At 42.5% G+C, this 20944-nt stretch overlaps 1 protein-coding gene across 1 annotated transcript; it reads left to right on the top strand.

Moving 5' to 3' along the window:
• Window positions 1-772: 772 nt before the first annotated feature.
• LOC115107710 (hairy/enhancer-of-split related with YRPW motif protein 2) lies at window positions 773-4480 on the top strand. Its single transcript, XM_029631264.2, is given in 6 exon segments — window positions 773-1083; window positions 1495-1573; window positions 1910-1993; window positions 2124-2205; window positions 2711-2869; window positions 2872-4480. Coding segments are annotated over 6 exon segments (1005 nt in total). The 5' UTR covers window positions 773-1000; the 3' UTR covers window positions 3390-4480.
• Window positions 4481-20944: the final 16464 nt, after the last annotated feature.

Below are 20944 nucleotides of genomic sequence, written 5' to 3'. Positions count from 1 at the left end.
TGTTGTGTTGCGACCATGCTGTGTTGTCATGTGTTGCTACCATGCTATGTTGTTGTCTTAGGTCTCTCTTTATGTAGTGTTGTGGTGTCTCTTTTGTCATCATGTGTGTTTTGTCCTATATTTTTAATCCCCGCCCCCCTCCTCGCAGGACGCCTTTTGCCTTTTGGTAGGCCTTCATTGTAAATAAGAATTTGTTCTTAACCGACTTGCCTAGTTAAATAAAGGTTAAATAAATAAAATACTAATATCAGACGGTGAATGATGTTGAATAAAGTTCTGGGGGGAAATAAAAAAAGTAGTAATAGTACATAATATGTCCTTGTCCCTATGTCCACTGCTGCTGGAAATACTCACTTATCCAAAAAAACGGAAAAAAAGTTGTCCTAGATGTGTAAAATTTATTTGGAGACATGGACATTTGCAGGAAGGGTTGCGCAGAGGGATGCTTTTCTCACTGAAGATGAATGATTTTAGCAACATAAAGTCTATATATTTATCAATGATTATATATTTTAGATTTTGATCATCTTTTTTTATTATCTACATTTGCTTTCTTTTTTCAAGTTCAGGTAACGGTTTGGCTACTATAATTGACTATTATCTGCCACACATATATGTTTTGTCATGGTTGAAGCAGTGTTATATGTCCTGTGTATGTTCTGTCACATTCCGAGTTCGTGTAAACAGTTCCTCACGCTTTTCGCGGCTCGCGGGTGTCTTAAACAGTACTAAAACGGTGCAGTCAATTATCTAGCGAACTTGGTCCAGCGTTGGAGCACAAACCTCTCTCTCCTCATTGCTCAGTGGCTTGGGGCGTGTTTTTTCTGATGTGGGTGTTCCCAAGCAGGACGTTGGCAGCTACGCTCCCCTGCATCTGTGAGGTGAGGCTCCAACGGCTCGTTGGGAAAGCTGTACAAAGGGAATTGTACACGCACCAGTCAAGTCTACCTGGACGCGCACCCATCCACGGAACGTTAGTAGAGACAGCGAGTGTATCACCATGAAGAGGCCTTGTGAGGATAGTACTTCTGACAGCGACATGGATGAAACTATTGATGTCGGCAGTGAGAATAATTATTCTGGGTGAGTTCTTAAAGATGGAGATGTGGGGTAAATGTTGGGTAGATACAGAATGTCATTGGTCTTTTTTCCCGCGTGTACACCAGGCAAAACGGATGAAACTTTTAACTCGAGTAAAGTTTGTCAAATGTGCATGCCAAAAAAGTTTCACTCTGGTGTAAACTTTTAGGTGACAAGTGCAAATCATCACCTTTATGGGTGGTTCATGAGCGATGCAGGAACATTTTGGAGAATTCTCTTTAAGGTATTATACATAGAGTGTTAGTGCAGGCTACATTAGTGTTATCAAAATACGCATTGATGCATAAATTACACAATGTAAACGGTGTGGTTTTGGATACTTGCTCATCCATAACAAAAATAAAACATTATGTTGAGTAAAATGAACTTATATCTTATGTTTGTCCCATGCAGGCACAGCAATGGATCATTTATTAGATGTGGCTCCCCAACAACAACAACCCAAGTTATGGCAAGAAAAAAACGAAGAGGGGTAATTATTTATTTAGTAGTTTATTATCATCATTATTATTATGTATAACTTATTATTTAATAATGAAGATTCGTTTATAGTTTATTAATTCGACTATTTTAAAAACGAACATACAGACGTAAATGTACATGAGTAAAATCATCGCGGATAACACACACTAAAGTCTGGGACTTATTTTCATTGTTGTCCTCTTGTTCCATTGTAGTTATCTTTATTATGTATTACTTATTATTTAAACATGTATTTAATTATTGTTGCGTTATTGTTAAAAATATTATTATTAGGCCTTGTATTGTTATATTTCAAAGTATGCAATAAAATATTTATCTATTGTAGATCATTGAGAAGCGAAGGAGGGATCGAATCAATAATAGTTTATCAGAGTTACGTCGACTTGTCCCAACTGCATTTGAAAAACAAGTGGGTTGAAATTAAATGGAACTTCCTCAAAAGTTTCATTTTCATCAAAACAGTTATGACATTTTGTGGATATTTTTTCAATGAAAGTTAGGAGAGTTCTAAGACTCATACATCCTGTTGCTCCTTGCAGGGTTCAGCCAAATTAGAGAAGGCAGAAATATTGCAGATGACAGTGGATCACCTAAAGATGCTGCAGGCCACTGGCGGTAAAGGTAAGGAGTGAATTGGCTGCTTCTCTCTGCCTTACTGTGTAGTGAAATCTAAGTGAGCAGTCCCCTTTGACAAGTGGAAATCAATGCTAATGGTAGGTTTGAACTCGTGGAAAAGTGCTGATGGGACTAAAGGAGCACTTGACCCTTGGATTGTGTTTGCTTTCATAAATCCGTGGTGGCGGAGAAGGCTGCATTCACAGGTTGCCCTGTCAGGGGTTTGTTTGGGGTTTTCGGCAAGTGTAAAAACAGGTGAGACAAAACGAACATATAAACATCCCAGCACAATCCCAGACTGTTAAGGTTGTGCCTGGAAGCACAGACGGAGCCCTAATGGTCAACCTCGGAGACCAGCATGTATCCATCCCTCTCCATTTAGTAATCACTCCCATCAGTAGCTGGTGGCTACATTACAGATCAGTAGAGAGACCGGCAGTATTTCTAGGTGTTTGTCATTCATAATTTCAATATCCCTCCTTTGTGTCTGTTGGTTTGTCTGTCTCTATAGGGTATTTTGATGCCCACTCCCTGGCCATGGACTTCATGAGTGTGGGCTTCAGGGAGTGTCTGACGGAGGTGGCCAGATACCTGAGCTCTGTGGAGGGATTAGACAGTAGCGACCCCCTGCGTGTGCGCCTGGTCTCCCACCTCAGCACCTGCGCCTCCCAGAGGAGGCGGCTGCCATGACCTCATCTATGGCACACCACCAGCAGGCGCTCCACCCTCACCACTGGGCCGCCGCCTTCCACCCCTTCCCCACCACCTTCCTCCAGCAGAATGGACTGCCCTCCTCAGACAGTGCCGCCAGCAGACTGTCTGTGGAGGTGCCCCAGCGTGGCTCGGCCCTCCTAACGGCAACCTTCTCCCATACCGATTCCTCTCACAGGGCGCCCTCTAATGGCAGCGTGGCGCCCTGCGTCCCCCCGCTCTCCACCTCCCTCCTGTCGCTCTCGGCTACTGTTCACGCTGCGGCCGCTGCTGCTGCTGTGGCCCAGACTTTTCCCCTGTCATTCCCTGGAGGATTCCCCATCTTCACACCTCACAGTGTGAGCAGCACATCGTCTATGGTAGCTTCAGCTGTGAGCCCCTCCATATCCACCACATCCACCTCACAGCAAAGCAGAGACAGAGAGAGCAGCAGCAGCAAACCATACAGACCTTGGGGAACAGAAGTAGGAGCCTTTTAAGTGTTTGACTTTTCAAAGGTCTCATGGTGACTAGAGGACTTCCAAACTTTGAAGATAAAGGAACAAGACTGTTTTATTAACTATAGCTTGGATTTTTTGGTGTTCATGTACTTTTATTCAACCAGCTTATTTAATTTCTGATTGTGTGCAGATTCAGAGCAAATGCAAGTTATCTTATGGGAGCGAGAGCGACGATAATGAAATTCACTTAAAATGTACTAATGATTTATTTTTATTGAATAACAACACTCAAATTGGACCTATCTAGCTTCCGTCTTTTTCTCCATTTTCAGTGTCAGTTTGTTTTCATAATTTTCTTAACACTATCACTAGACCATTTGCTTCCCCAAAATCGGCTATATAATTCATATTATTATGACAATTATTTTCTGAATATGTGAAATAGAAACAAAATTCCTTAAAATATCCAGCAGAAGTTTTGTTATGCTCTGACCTCTGACCTCAACTCAGTTGATTCTCTTGGTGGGGAAATAATGTGATAAACACTCACAAAGCACCCACTGGACTCAGACATCAGTTCAATGTCTACTTTTGATGTACATTTGGTTGAGTTGTCAACCAAAAATGTTACCATGTCATTGGATTTAGGTTAAAATTTGGGTGAAAAATATACGAAATTCCCTTACGTTGATTACTTTTTCAAATCTAATCAGTTCTCCACTTTGATTCAACGTCATGACAGTGGGCAGTGTCTTTAGGAGTTGTTCTAATCAGTCAGATGAAGAACCAAAGGGTTTGGAGATAATCAGTCAATGAATGAATCGAAGCTGAGTGTTTCTAATCTTGTCCATTCATTTTGTAAATATGAGATGAACTACAAGCTATATTGAAGATAGAAGAATACATATTTGATGGTGCACTTCAATTTGCTGCTGGAAAGAAGTTACAGGCGCTTTTTCCTTTAGAAAGTACAAAAACAACATATCAAATAGCCTAGTACTTCCAACTGCAGTTCAATGATACAACTGTAACTTGTTTGGCTTTTTTCTTTTGTAACAGTTTCCTATGCAAACAAGCCCTCTAGGCCTACTCTACAGATGCCACTGATTAAAAACGTTTTTATATAAATATATTTGGCCACTCAGAGAATATTCTTCTTTGTTTTCACCACAGCAGATCAATGGAGCCAGTGTATGTGCCAATGCTCTAACGCCATAATAAAATAAATAGTTTTTTGAAGACCACAAAGTATATGTTTAATCTATTTTGGTGAGGGAAAATATTCATCCTTCCTGTTATGTGTTATTGAGAGGATGGGTAAAACAAAACTCCCTAAGAGAGACACACATAATAACAATTGCATAACTGGCACTGTCTGTACACAGAGTTGTAAATCAGTCACCAACATTTCTACAGCCTTTCGAGACAACAACTCACCCTATTCTGTAATTATATCTACTGTAGGGACCTATAGACATAGACGTTTAAAAATATATCAATTTCCATGTGTCTGTTGTGACAATTTTGGACTGCACCTCTAGACAATTGTATGCTATAATGTTATTGGTTAGCCTATTGTTATGCGAGATGGTATTCAAAGGGGAAAAAGGGAATATGTACAGAGTCTGGTTCAGTTATTTTCTCCCTTGGAGAAAGAATATGTCAATGCGATTGCAGGGTATCAGCATCCCTGACGAACCGTTGGTTTGGAACTGGTCCCACAGGGCACAGAGATCAGTTTAACATCTCATTTGGATTTACATTTGGTTGAGTTTTCAACTAACGTGAATTCAACGTGAAATCAACAAAAAAAAAGTGAAAATAAAACGAAATGCCTTTAAGTTGATGACTTTTGCAAATCTAATCAGATTTCCACATTGATTCAACGTCATCAAAACGTATATTTTTTTGTGTTGAAATGACGTGGAAAAAAATTGATTCAAACAGTTTTTGCCCAATGAGGTATAAAGGAAAAACAACTTTGGTCACTCCTCCCAAGATGGATATTTACTGGCCTAGTGCACTCTCTTTATCACGGGTCTGTTAGAAAGATTTACGTTAGTAAATCACTGTCAAACCATTCAATTCCTTAAGGGAAAAAGTATCAGCATTTCTGTCTACTGCCCACCGACAATCATGGGAACTGCGCTCGGTTATAAATCAGAGGGTTATCTGTTTTGATCTGGACTGGTTCTCACGCCGAGGAGAGCGCATTGAGGTGGCTGTCATAAATCACATGATCCACAGAAACATGAAATGGCCAATGCTGTGGGATGGCCTTACCCTTTGATCAGTTCTACTACATTGCACATACGAGTCATTGGACGAAGGCGTATTCTGATCCCCAATGCTCAAAGCGGTACGGTATTGGAAGCATAAGGACCTTATCTTTCAAAAAACAAACGATTAAATTGATACATACCTTGGTAGGGTTAGGGTTCCCACATGGTCATATCTCCATGTTACAGCGCTTATTTACATGAAACAGACAGAAGACAAGATGCGACCACCTGTGCTAATTAGCCACTTAGCATGCTCAGAACACATTTGTGTAAGCGTAACTCGGGAAGTGTAGTTTCATTAGATGGAGGCGCCCATTGCTGTGTGTATCTGGAAAAACTGCTACAGTAAGTGTCTATTTTTAATTTGTAGGATTCTTTCTCGCTGATGAAAGGTAAGGGCCATGTTTCCAAAGTCGTATCGCAAGCGATGATTCTAAACGTTAAAAGAGCGGTGGGATTGTAGTTCATATGAGGCAGTCATGGGCGAAGCTAATGGCTTGCGAAATGTATGGAGAAGGCCACCTAGAGTTTGAGAGCTAGGATGGCCTGTGCTGGTCTGTATACCTTGTAGTGTACATCATCGTTTATAATTGTTAAATCTAATGTTTATCGATTCCATATACATTTTTCAATTTTATTACGTGCCAAATTTTTTATTCACATTGACAACAACGGATTTGATGTTCTTACATTAAGACTGATTCATTATCATCAATGAAGCTTCGTCAAGAAGGCCAAAATACCTAACTTTTTAACTTGTACTTTTACTTATAATTGCCAAACTCAACAAGTTGATCTAAATCTTTAAATTATTTTAAACATTTGTGATCATGTTGCAACAAAGTGTTTATTTCTTAAATTGAAAATAACCTACTTCTTATAGGTTATAGGATACGTTTCAGTAGGTTGTCCCACCATCTAAAGTTAGGCCTACCTAACGAAAAACTATATAAAAAGTGCAGTAGCGGATTTAGGTATAGGCGACATGGGCACCTACACCACCCGATGTCACAGGAAGGCCATAAAGATCATCAAGGACAACAACCACTCGAGCCACTGCCTGTTCACCCCGCTATCATCCAGAAGGCGAGGTCAGTACAGGTGCATCAAAGCAGGGACCGAGAGACTGAAAAACAGCTTCTATCACAAGGCCATCAGACTGTTAAACAGCCACCACTAACATTGAGTGGCTGCTGCCAACATACTGACTCAACTCCAGCCACTTTAATAATGTTAAAATTGCCCTCATAAAAAAATGTGGAATGGTGACATTTGTGCGATCAGTTTTCTATTGCTCATTTGCACGTCACGTCAATGATATCATGTCACCGTGTGGGACTGTGGGTCAATAAACCTTGTTGGAGCGGGAACCCTGATTCTAGTTTGGGAGCTAGGCAGGCTACTTGATATTTATTAGTCTTTATTTTGTATATATTTTTATATAGTTTTAAATGTAATGATTATTTATTTGTGTTCCAGATGTCTGAATAAAAATTAGTTAGTGCAGGGGGTTCGCCCAGGGAGCCATACAAGCTAAAAATCAAATCAAATGTTATTTGTCACATACACGTGGTTAGCAGATGTTGTGTAGCGAAATGCTTGTGCTTCTAGTTCCGACAATGCAGTAATAACCAACGAGTACTCTAACCTAACAATTTCACAACAACTACCTTATACACACAAATGTAAAGCAATGAAGAATATGTACATAAAAATATATGAATGAGTTATGGTACAGAACGGCATAGGCCAGATGCAGTATATGGTATCGGGTACAGTATATACATATGAGATGAGTAATGTAGGGTATGTAAACATTATATGAAGTGGCATTGTTTAAAGTGGCTAGTGATACATTTTTCATAAATTTTAACATTATTAAAGTGGCTGGAGTTGAGTCAGTATGTTGGCAGCAGCCTCTCAATGTTAGTGGTGGCTGTTTAGCAGTCTGATGGCCTTGTGATAGAAGCTGTTTTTCAGTCTCTCGGTCCCAGATGCACCTGTACTGACCTCGCCTTCTGGATGATAGCGGGGTGAACAGGCAGTGGCTCGAGTGGTTGTTGTCCTTGATGATCTTTATGGCCTTCCTGTGACATCGGGGGGTGTAGGTGTCCTGCAGGGCAGGTAGTTTGCCCCCGGTGATGCGTTGTGCAGACCTCACTACCCTCTGGAGAGCCTTACGGTTCTGGGCGGAGCATTTGGACGTACCAGGCGGTGATACAGCCCGACAGGATGCTCTCGATTGTGCATCTGTAAAAGTTTGTGGGTGCTTTTGGTGACAAGCCAAATTTCTTCAGAGGCGCTGCTGCGCCTTCTTCACCACGCTGTCTGTGTGGGTGGACCAATTCAGTCTGTCCGTGATGTGTACGCAGAGGAACTTAAAACTTACTACCCTCTCCACTACTGTCCCGTCGATATGGATATGGGGGTGCTACCTCTGCTGTTTCCTGAAGTCGACGATCATCTCCTTTTGTTTTGTTGACGTTGAGTGTGAGGTTATTTTCCTGACACCACACTCACCTTCTCCCTGTAGGCCGTCTCGTCGTTGTTGGTAATCAAGCCTACCACTGTAGTGTTGTCTGCAAACTTGATGATTGAGTTGGAGGAGTGCATGGCCACGCAGTTGTGGGTGAACAGGGAGTACAGGAGAGGGCTCAGAACGCACCCTTGTGGGACCCCAGTGTTGAGGATCAGCAGGGTTGAGATGTTGTTACCTACCCTCACCACCTGGGGGCAGCCCGTCAGGAAGTCCAGTACCCAGTTGCACAGGGCGGGGCCGAGACCCAGGGTTTCGAGCTTGATGACGAGTTTGGAGGGTACTATTCTCACATAGGTATTCCTCTTGTCCAGATGGGTTAGGGCAGTGTGGTTGCGATTGCGTCGTCTGTGGACCTATTGGGGCGGTAAGCAAATAGGAGTGGGTCTAGGGTGGAGGTGATATGGTCCTTGACTAGTCTCTCAAAGCACTTCATGATGACGGAAGTGAGTGCTACGGGGCGGTAGTCGTTTAGCTCAGTTACCTTAGCTTTCTTGGGAACAGGAACAGTGGTGGCCCTCTTGAAGCATGTGGGAACAGCAGAATGAGATAAGGATTGATTGAATATGTCCGTAAACATACCAGCCAGCTGGTCTGCGCATGTTCTGAGGACGCGGCAGGGGATGCCGTTTGGGCCTGCAGCCTTGCGAGGGTTAACACGTTTAAATGTTTTACCCATGTCGGCTGCAGTGAAGGAGGGTCCGCAGGTTTATTTTGACTTTGTGGCTATGGTAACTAGTGGAAACCATGTCGCTGGGTGTCTGCTTCATAAAACAGAGAGCCACTTGGTTGTTGTAAAACGCACACAGTTTTATGAGAACACAATGTAACAACGCTTTATTTATCAGCAAAGTAAATATATTTTGCTTATCAATCTTTAAACATGTCTCTCTGGGGTTTATGACGTTGTGGCTGTGGTAACTAGTGATGACCGTGACATAGTTAGTAGGCCTACTCACAAAACTACTCGAAAAGGTTAGGAATAGATTTCCTGCTCGACATGTCTATGCAGTGGAGATATCACCGTTTATCCCGACATGAGTGGCGTGTGCAACATCCCAGTACTATGGAAATGCAGGTGAATAAACTGTGTATTTAATAAATCAGTCTCATGACGATTTATTAAAGTTGATAATCAACTTGTGCTAAAACTAATTTAAACCATAGATTACTACTAGCTAGTTACTGGTAATCTCAACTCAATGACCCAATTGTTGCATGTAAAGGACCTACTCAGGGACCCTAATGCTGCAAAGTAGGCTACCAGAGGTCAATAGAGTCACATAACCGTCAGGGTATCCAGTAACCCTTAAAAATGACACAAGTCATTACACGTATGTCTCTGGAGAAGGTGTCTTCTGTACGAGTTTTGTAAAGGTGCTTGGTCTTAAAATTAACATGTATCACTTGCGAGCATTAAGGACCTTTCATAAAAACCAAAAGGTTAAATTGATGTACACCTTTTATAGTGTTAGGGTTCCCACATGGCCATGTTACAGTGCTTGTTTACGGAAGACGAGAAGCCCACTCCATCTTCCTTCTCCACCTGTGCTAATTAGCTATTTGTGTCTCCGAACACCTGTGTGTTGTAAACGTGTTGTCACTGAAAAATACTGTTGGTTGCAACTGTTAAAATTGGTTAAATCCGTTTTACAGTAAGTGTGTATTATGCTTAATATTTTTTTTTTTTAAATAACATAAAATAATATATGTACATTGTCATATTGATATCCACAAAGCAAATCTCCTCATATATATATTTACAACTGTTCACAGCAGTTCATTCATGGTCGTACTATTGGAGCTGTAGCAACCAGATTTTGGTGTTCTTTTGAATGTATTAAAATGTTCCAGCAGTTTATAATTCTAATAAAATGTGTGAAATCATTTTTGGGTGATATGAAAGTAGAGGGATTTATGTTTCTAGAACCATACTGCAATTGAGAATCGATTCACGTTTAGATGGAGTATTTGGCTGTTTTGGTTTCCAGAGGCAATTCGCCTTTAATCAGAACATGTAAGGTCCTTCGACTATAAAGGGCTAACATTAGGCTACTTTAGTCCATTATTGGGCTAGGTAGCCAGCAGATTCCGATCCTACCGTTATGTTTGTTTACACTGAGCTCCATGGTGTCGGAATGTAATCATGTTTAGATTAAGGCACCGTGGAGCCGTGCGAGATACCTCAATGCAGGGATGGGATGTGCCACTGTACTCCAAATTTTACCAAACTGATACATCGAGAAGATTTAAATACTGCTCATTTTTACAGAAAACTGCCATTTTCATCCTCATGCTAATTAGCATTAGCTACCACTGCCATTTTGGAATGGCAGTGTCAGCCAATCAGCTCATTTGATGTTTAACACAACGTGCCATTTATTTATTGTTTCATGATAGCCCTATGCTAATGAGTGGAGTTGTGGTGTTCCAACAGTGGGATCCCAACTGTGACGGCCAGTCGCTCTGCACCCTCCAGGGTCATGGAGGGGTCATCTACAGCACACTGTGGTCTCCACACCGAGTACAGTTATACTTCACTTGGTCATTCATGCTTCAGATATTAAATGAGTTAAAGTAGCATTTAAATTCTCTAGCTTGATCAGGTAAAGATTAATTGTAATGCCTCATCATCACCTCATGGTGTCACTAAAACTCTAGTTCTGATACACAGGTCCTTGCTCTCTGCCTCGGGAAGCTTAGTGTACAGCTACTGCTAATCAGTAGACATGTATCCTTTCATAGTATTTTCATATTGTTCAATTCTGAATTATAGTGTAGAGAATATAGTAACTTATGCTTCTAAAAAGGTTAAGTCCTAAACTCATTATTAAACAGAGTTGGGGAAATCGGCTTTTAGTTTATTTTCACCCAAAGTTCCCTGCCACTAGATGTACTGGTGCCTCTCAGGTAGTTAAAGTTGTTGATTGGGGACAACTTTGCAGAGGAATGTGATTGTTTCTCTTGATTGTGTTTTGTAAGTTTGTTTATTTGTATTATGTTTTGTAAATTGTGTATATTCAGGGCTCCCTTGTAAAAGAGACCTTGGTCTCAAAGGGACTGAAATAAAAAGGACTTACCTGCATTTATCGTGAGCGCTTATCTCGATCAGTTATCTGGACCATGTGACCTGCAGTGTTCTGGTTCTCTGTTTGCAGACAGCTGCCACACTGTGATCTTATCTAACATGAGGCGTTTTGCTTACAGTGTCCTCCCTCTCCCTCCCACAATCAATTCCCAGTCGCAGCACACTGGGGCCTGGTGCTAACATGGTTTGTCACCGCCGATAAGTCTTGGGCCCTGGATGCTACATTGAGGCCTGATGGGTATCAGAGCCTCTCTGTGGAGACCATATCAGAATTAACCAGGCTGGGTTTGCTCTGACATAACTGTATTTTATCTGGCTGTCTTATGATCGCCTACAGTCTGTGTGCCGGTGTTTAGACAGTGTTCAGCCAGGGAGTCATAAGTGAAGATGTGAAGACATGGTACTCTCCCAGCGGGCAAAAATTGGCATGTGGTTTCATAACCACGACATAGATTTTTTTCGGGTGTAAATCATGTGTCCTAGTTAAGGGCACATCCAATTTTTTTTAAGTGTTCAAATGTTGTCCAAAAGATGCTCAGTGGGTTCATGTGTCAATGGTTACACATTTCACAGTTTCGCACACAGAAACATAACACAGAAAACGTTAAACCAGTGTGTTTATCGGTTTATGAATCTACTCTTGTTAAAGGTTTAGACTTTTTTGAAGATTTATCAGAAAAATATGTAGGGTTATCAGGAAATGCTATAGGCCTATTACCAGTCAGATACCTGTCAAAGATCAGGAATAACAATGATTTGATAGAGGGGAAAGTTACCTTTTGTAAGAGCTGGGGAAATGATGTTGTTGAAATGATGAAGTGTGACTGAAATCACATAATCACAACTGTTCTGGTATTCAGTGATCACCTCCACCAGTTTGATATCAAAATCTAATACATCTGGTAATTTATCTGGTAATTTATTTGCAAATTATGGTGGAAAATAAGTATTTGGTCACCTACAAACAAGCAAGATTTCTGGCTCTCACAGACCTGTAACTTCTTCTTTAAGAGGCTCCTCTGTCCTCCACTCGTTACCTGTATTAATGGCACCTGTTTGAACTTGTTATCAGTATAAAAGACACCTGTCCACAACCTCAAACAGTCACACTCCAAACTCCACTATGGCCAAGACCAAAGAGCTGTCAAAGGACACCAGAAACAACATTGTAGACCTGCACCAGGCTGGGAAGACTGAATCTGCAATAGGTAAGCAGCTTTGTTTGAAGAAATCAACTGTGGGAGCAATTATTAGGAAATGGAAGACATACAAGACCACTGAAAATCTCCCTCGATCTGGGGCTCCACGCAAGATCTCACCCCGTGGGGTCAAAATGATCACAAGAACGGTGAGCAAAAATCGCAGAACCACACGGGGGGACCTAGTGAATGACCTGCAGAGAGCTTGGACCAAAGTAACAAAGCCTACCATCAGTAACACACTACGCCGCCAGGGACTCAAATCCAAAATATTTTGGTAAAAACTCAACTCGTCGTGTTTGGAGGACAAAGAATGCTGAGTTGCATCCAAAGAACATCATACCTACTGTGAAGCATGGGGGTGGAAACATCATGCTTTGGGGCTGTTTTTCTGCAAAGGGACCAGGACGACTGATCCGTGTAAAGGAAAGAATGAATGGGGCCATGTATCGTGAGATTTTGAGTGAAAACCTCCTTCCATCAGCAAGGGCATTGAAGATGAAACGTGGCTGGGTCTTTCAGCATGACAATGATCCCAAACACACCACCCATGCAACAAAGGAGTGGCTTCGTAAGAAGCATTTCAAGGTCCTGGAGTGGCCTAGCCAGTCTCCAGATCTCAACCCCATAGAAAATCTTTGGAGGGAGTTGAAAGTCCGTGTTGCCCAGCAACAGCCCCAAAACATCACTGCTCTAGAGGAGATCTGCATGGAGGAATGGGCCAACATACCAGCAACAGTGTGTGAAAACCTTGTGAAGACTTACAGAAAACATTTGACCTCTGTCATTGCCAACAAAGGGTATATAACAAAGTATTGAGATAAACTTTTGTTATTGACCAAATACTTATTTTCCACCATAATTTGCAAATAAATTCATTAAAAAATCCTACAATGTGATTTTCTGGATATTTTTTCTCATTTTGTCTGTCATAGTTGAAGTGTACCTATGATGAAAATTACAGGCCTCTCTCATCTTTCTAAGTGGGAGAACTTGCACAATTGGTGGCTGACTAAATACTTTTTTGCCCCACTGTATACTTCACGTGATCCCCCATGAGAGGGGTATTGTAGTTTTTCATAAGTTCAATTGCAATGACAATGGTTTAGTGTGTGATAAAAATATGACATAGCTTCAGGGGCTAGCCGGTGACGTGCACATCCACACATACCCCCCCCCCCCCCACCCCCAATACCCCCCACCACACACACACACAGACAGAGACCTAGGGAGGCTATATTATCCCTCACTCTCTGCATCTCACTCAGTGAGGCAGCCTACCCAGAGAGACATTAGCTATGATAACACAGCAAAGTGTTGAGGGAGGGTCACCATTTTCCTATTAAAACCATGACTCTGAAGACCTATTAAAACCATGGCACTGAAGGCCTATTAAAACCAATGCACTGAAGCCCTATTAAAACCATGGCACTGAAGGCCTATTAAAACCATGGCACTGAAGACCTATTAAAACCATGGCACTGAAGCCCTATTAAAACCAATGCACTGAAGCCCTATTAAAACCAATGCACTGAAGGCCTATTAAAACCATGACACTGAAGACCTATTAAAACCATGACACTGAAGACCTATTAAAACCATGGCACTGAAGACCTATTAAAACCATGACACTGAAGACCTATTAAAACCATGACACTGAAGACCTATTAAAACCATGGCACTGAAGACCTATTAAAACCATGGCACTGAAGGCCTATTAAAACCATGACACTGAAGACCTATTAAAATCATGACACTGAAGACCTATTAAAACCATGACACTGAAGACCTATTAAAACCATGGCACTGAAGACCTATTAAAACCATGGCACTGAAGGCCTATTAAAACCATGGCACTGAAGCCCTATTAAAACCAATGCACTGAAGCCCTATTAAAACCAATGCACTGAAGCCTTATTAAAACCATGGCACTGAAGACCTATTAAAACCAATGCACTGAAGCCCTATTAAAACCAATGCACTGAAGCCTTATTAAAACCATGGCACTGAAGGCCTATTAAAACCATGGCACTGAAGGCCTATTAAAACCATGGCACTGAAGGCCTATTAAAACCATGGCACTGAAGGCCTATTAAAACCATGGCACTGAAGGCCAATTAAAACCATGGCGCTGAAGGCCTATTAAAACCATGGCGCTGAAGGGGTCACCTTTTTGTGCCCTCACCAGTTTGCATCCCTGCCACACACTCATAAGCCAAAAACAGCAGTCAGACACATGCTCCAGAATGGCGTATTGACAAAGCTGCCTTGTAGCCTTCCACAGTCAGTCCAAACTCAGTGAAGGGAACTGTATATTGGTTATGTTTTTGGGGGATATATTTGTGCCATATAAAATGGATGATTGCACCTTTGTAACGGCCGTTGGTGGTGGAAGAAGGTGAGGACCAAAGCGCAATGTTGTATGTGTTCATGATGTTAATATTTAATGAATCAAACTGAACACTGAAATAGAAAACAACAAAGTGAACAAACAAAACAGTTCTGTCTGGTGCAGAATACAAACGCTCAACAGAAAATAATCACCCACAAATCAAGGGTGAAAACAGGCTGCCTAAGTATGGTTCTCAATTAGGGACAATGATTGACCGCTGCCTCTGAGAACCTGTCACGATCGTTGAATGGAGGAGACCAAAGCGCAGCGTGGTGTGAATGCATAGTTTAATGGATGACGAAAAACACGAAGTACACTGAACAAACTAACAAAACAACAAATGAACATGCAACATAACATAGACAATAACCCACGAAATACCCAAAGAAGATGGCTGCCTAAATATGGTTCCCAATCAGAGACAACGATAAACACCTGTCTCTAATTGAGAACCAATCTAGGCAACCATAGACCTACATAAACACCTAGATGGTAAACAACCCCATAATCCTACAAAACCCCTAGATGAGACAAAAACACACATACCACCCTCGTCACCCCCCCCACACAAAGGTGCAGACTCCGGATGCAAAAACCTAATCTAAAGGGGAGGGTCCGGGTGGGCCTCTTACACGGTGGCGGCTCGGGTGCGGGACGTAGACCCCACTCTACCATAGTCATTGCCCTCTTCAAGGGCCTCTTCAGAGGGACGACCCTTGCCTCCGACCTAGGGTCTAAGACCTTAATTAAAGACCCCACTGGACTGAGGGGCAGCTCCGGACTGAGAGGCAGCTCCGAACAGAGGGGCGGCTCCGATTAGACGGGCGGCACAGAACAGAGGGGCGGCTCCGGACTGAGGGGCGGCTCCTGGCTGGCTGATGGCTCTGGCGGCTCCTGGCTGACTGACGGCTCAGGACAGACTGGAGACTCTGGCAGCTCAGGACAGACGGGAGACTCTAGCGGCTCAGGACAGACGGGAACTCTGGCGGCTCAGGACAGACGGGAGACTCTAGAGGCTCAGGACAGACGAGGCACACTGTAGGCCTGGTGCGTGGTGCCGGCACTGGTGGTACTGGGCCGAGGACACGCACCTCAGGGCGAGTGCGGGGAGGAGGAACGGGGAGCACTGGGCTTTGGAGACGCACAGGAAGCCCGGGCTTCCACCGGAGGGCTGGTGCGTGAAGATGGCACCGGATAGACCAGACCAAGAAGGCGCACTGGCGAACCGGGGACACCATGCGTAAGGCTGGTGCCATATATGCCTAGCGGTTAGAGTGTTGTGCCAGTTGCCGAAAGGTGGTTAGAAGCTGACATGATGAAAAATCTGTCTGTGCCCTTGAGCAAGGCACTTAACCCTAATTGCTCCTGTAAATTGCTATGCTAAATTACAAATATACATTTCAAACATGTTATTTAATCATTAGATTTTGGACTAGATGGGAAACACTCACAAATTAATTTGAATTTAATTTATTTAACTTGACATGTCAAAATCTTATTGACAATGATGGCCTACCCCGGCCAAACCTGGACGACGTTGGGACAATTGTGCACTGCCCTATGGGACTCCCAATCACAGCTGGTTGTGATACAGCCTGGAATTGAACCAAGGTCTATAGTGACACCTCTAGTACTGAGATGCAGTGCCTTAGGCCACTGCACCACTCTGGAGCCCCACCAAGATGGGCTCCCCCCTCAAAATAGAAATGTCAGCCTTAATTGTGCATTATTGTAGCTTGCAGTAGTGTAGTATTGTATAGGGTGAAATGTTGTTAAGTTGGCATTGGTCTGTGAAGCTGACACAGCAGGTTTCCATTGATACATGTAATAGACACTGAACTCCCTGCCGAGGTCATTCACTGCAGAGGGAGTGGCCTAAAAGTCCATTGTTAGAATCTCACTAGGAAGCCCCTTCCAGCTGGGGTCTGAGCCAGGATTTCCGTTAGTCTGCTTTTGGACATAAATGTGAATAAATAGAAAAGCCGATAAATACAATTTGCACCGGCCAATTGTCTGGGAGAAGAAAACAAATTCCATTGCAAAATAATGCTTTTTAGATGTAAAGGTCTATACATTTGACTGGCAATGTTTATTGGTCCATGGGTTCATTTGCATAATTCAGTGGAATTAAATTGGTGTGTGTGTATATTCGTTATGCATCTTATTTATCACACTCGTACAGCATAAAGATCCAGAGCATCTGAGCAGACAATCTGTCACACAGCGCTTTTATAAACCCAGTCATTGCGCAACAATTGCATTTTGAAAACGCATAGCTACATAGCTACTTAATTGTTTGAAACCTGATCATTTTACTACATATTATGATGCATGTTTTACTTGGCTTCAAAGTAGACTAGGCATATCCTTGGGAGAAATTATTTTATAAACACTTCCATATGCCATTGAAACCAGTAGCCTATTTCTCTCATGTGCTGTTGGTTTTCTACTTTCTTTCATTGTCCGGTAGCCAAATGCACATTCATGGGTAGCCTACTCCCTTGTGTGCTTTTCTGCACTAATAATGTTAAGAAATAATAGTTTATACACATTTTAAGCTAAACATTCTGATCTGTTGCATCAGATTCACAGCTTACAGACGGTAGGCAATTAAGGTCACAGTTATGGAAACTTAAGACACTAAAGAGGCCTTTCTACTGACTCTGACAAACACCAAAAGAAAGATGCTCAGGGTCCCTGCTCATCTGCGTGAACGTGCCTTAGGCATGCTGCAAGTAGGCATGAGGACTGCAGATGTGGCCAGGGCAATAAATTGCAATGTCCGTACTGTGAGACGCCTAAGACAGCGCTACAGGGAGACAGGACGGACAGCTGATAGTCCTCACAGTGGCAGGCCACGTGTAACAACACCTGCACAGGATCGGTAGATCCTAACATCACACCTGCGGGACAGGTACAGGATGGCAACAACAACTGCCCGAGTTACACCAGGAACGCACAATCCCACCATCAGCGCTTAGACTGTCCGCATAAGGCTGAGAGAGGCTGGGCTGAGGGCTTGTAAGCCTGTTGTAAGGCAGGTCCTCACCAGACATCACCGGCAACAACGTCACCTATGGGCACAAACCTACCGTTGCTGGACCAGATAGGACTTGCAAAAAGTGCTCTTCACTGACGATTCGTGGTTTTGTCTCACCAGAGGTGATGGTCGGATTCGCGTTTATCGTCGAAGGAATGAGCGTTACACCGAGGTCTGTACTCTGGAGCGGGATCGATTTGGAGGTCGAGGGTCCGTCCTGGTCTGGGGCGGTGTGTCACAGAATCATCGGACTGAGTTTGTCATTGCAGGCAATCTCAACGCTGTGCGTTACAGGGAAGACATCCTCCTCCTTCATGTGGTACCCTTCCTGCAGGCTCATCCTGACATGATCCTCCAGCATAACAATGCCACCAGCCATACTTCTCATACTGCTCAGTCCTGCAAGACACAAATGTCAGTGTTCTACCATGGCCAGCGAAGAGCTCGGATCTCAATCCCATTGAGCACGTCTGGGACCTGTTGGATCGGAGGGTGAGGGCTAGGGCCATTCCCTCCAGAAATGTCCTGGAACTTGACTTGGTGGAAGAGTGGGTAACATGTCCAGCAAGAACTGCTAAATCTGGTGCAGTCCATGAGGAGGAGATGCACTGCAGTACTTAATGCAGCTGGTGGCCACACCAGATACTGACTTTTGACCCCCCCTTTGTTCAGGGACACATTATTCAATTTATGTTAGTTTTACATGTCTGTGGAACTTGTTCAGTTTATGTCTCAGTTGTTCATCTTGTTATGTTCATACAAATATTTACAGATGTTAAGTTTGCTGAAAATAAACGGTGGACAGTGAGAGGACGTTTCTTTTTTTGCTGAGTTTATGTCCACCCTGTTACGGACATGCACTTAACTGTCTATAATCCCTTTTATTGGACTATTTCAATAATATTTACATTTTCATTAAGCTATTGTGTCCCCTTGTCAACCCTGTCCATTTGTTCTGGTCAAATTATAAATTAATAACAGATTTTGTATAAATGTGTGGTTTTATACAGAACTTCTGTCAAGGCACAAGGCGAGACCCAAATGCAGACACAGAAGGCAGATAGTTGGAGTCTTACAATGTTTATTAATCCAAAGGGGTAGGCAAGAGAATGGTCGTGGACAGACATAAGGTCAAAACCAGATAGTCCAGGAGGTACAAAGTGGCAGACAGGCACAAAGTCCAGAAACAGGCAAGGGTCAAAACCAGGAGGACTAGAAAAAGGAGAATGCGAGAATGCAAAAAGCAGGAGAAGGGGAAACCACTGGTTGACTTGGAAACATACAAGACAAACTGCCACAGAAAGACCGGAAACACAGGGATAAATACACTGGGGGAAATAAGCAACACCTGGAGGGGGTGGAGACAATACCAGGAACAGGTGAAACAGATCAGGGCATGACAACTTCATCTAATTTACATCTTATCTTTCCAAATTGAGACATGTATTAATGATTTTTTTATCCAAGTTTATAATTGTGGTGTTGGTCATGTCTTACTCTTTAAAATACATTAAACAAATTATTGATATTTGACAATGGAACTGAGTACCAACAAATGTCTTCCTTTGGACTTTGTTGATGCCATTCCGGTGTATGCACTTCACCTTAATGTGATGTTCCTCTACTCCATGATGATGCCAGGGTATCTTTCATGGTCATAATTGACAACACGCCAGTCCCCTACATGATTAAGTTCAATGGTGCCAGGTCACCATGTGGTGTCAGCCTTGTCATGAGACACAAGGAGCTGGTTAGATGCTGCAGTGTCACCCAGAGTTGCCTCTTTGAGCTGAAAACAAGGACCGTCCTACATGCCACTATCCTTCTTTCACAGACAAGTAATGTCCCTGTATTTTATCTGGCCTGGTGAGACTCTGATAACCTGATGAATCTTCATCGTTCCTTTAATGGCATCTAAGGCAGGCATCTGAGGTGAGAAGACATAGCATATGATAAGATATAAAGAGTAACAAACACCTTATACATTTCAATACTCAACCAGCTACTGAACAGCTACTGTTCATCTATCACTCCAGTATTTAATTGCTAAATTGTAAATATTTTGCCACTATGGCCTATTTATTGCCTTACCTCCCTAATCGTACTACATTTGCACACAGGCTTTTCTATTGTGTTATTGACTGTACGTTTGTTTATCCCATGTGTAACTCTGTTGTTTGTGTCGCACTGCTTTTCTTTATCTTGGCCAGGTCGCAGTTGTAAATGACAACTTGTTCTCAACTGGCCTACCTGGTTAAATAAAGGTGTTCTCAACTGGCCTACCTGGTTAAATAAAGGTGTTCTCAACTGGCCTACCTGGTTAAATAAAGGTGTTCTCAACTGGCCTACCTGGTTAAATAAAGGTGTTCTCAACTGGCCTACCTGGTTAAATAAAGGTGTTCTCAACTGGCCTACCTGGTTAAATAAAGGTGTTCTCAACTGGCCTACCTGGTTAAATAAAGGTGTTCTCAACTGGCCTACCTGGTTAAATAAAGGTGTTCTCAACTGGCCTACCTGGTTAAATAAAGGTGTTCTCAACTGGCCTACCTGGTTAAATAAAGGTGTTCTCAACTGGCCTACCTGGTTAAATAAAAGGTGAAATAAAAAATAAAAACGTGTATGGGGAGGAAGGAGGGTTACCTCTGCAGACTGTAGCAACGCACTGGCCTTGGCCCTGAGTATTCTTTTTGAATCTTTCCATTTCTTCCTTTCTGCAGGCTGCACTCTGTCACTGAGTTCAGCTCTTGCCTTCTTCCCTGTCTCTATCTTTCCTCCATTTCTCCCTCTCTTTCTGGGTCAGCATTACGTCATTCTCTGTATTGCCACTGTCTTTTACCTGCACTAAGAGGTGCCATTCCTTCAGAAAGACCTGATTCAATTGATATTCATTTATTCTTAAATAACTATACATGCTATATATACTGTAATTATATAATACCATTTATGAACAAAAACACATTTTGCAACACATTAATGCAAGATATCCATTTGTCCTCCCTGTTGAGTGCATGCCATTTTGAGCTAAAATTAGAAACTATGCTCCAAGTGATCGTGATG

This window comes from Oncorhynchus nerka, linkage group LG24 (genome assembly GCF_034236695.1).
Source record: "Oncorhynchus nerka isolate Pitt River linkage group LG24, Oner_Uvic_2.0, whole genome shotgun sequence".
NCBI lineage: Eukaryota > Metazoa > Chordata > Actinopteri > Salmoniformes > Salmonidae > Oncorhynchus > Oncorhynchus nerka.
The sequence above is the reverse complement of the archived record's forward strand: the minus strand, read 5'-3'. Positions and strand labels throughout refer to the sequence as shown.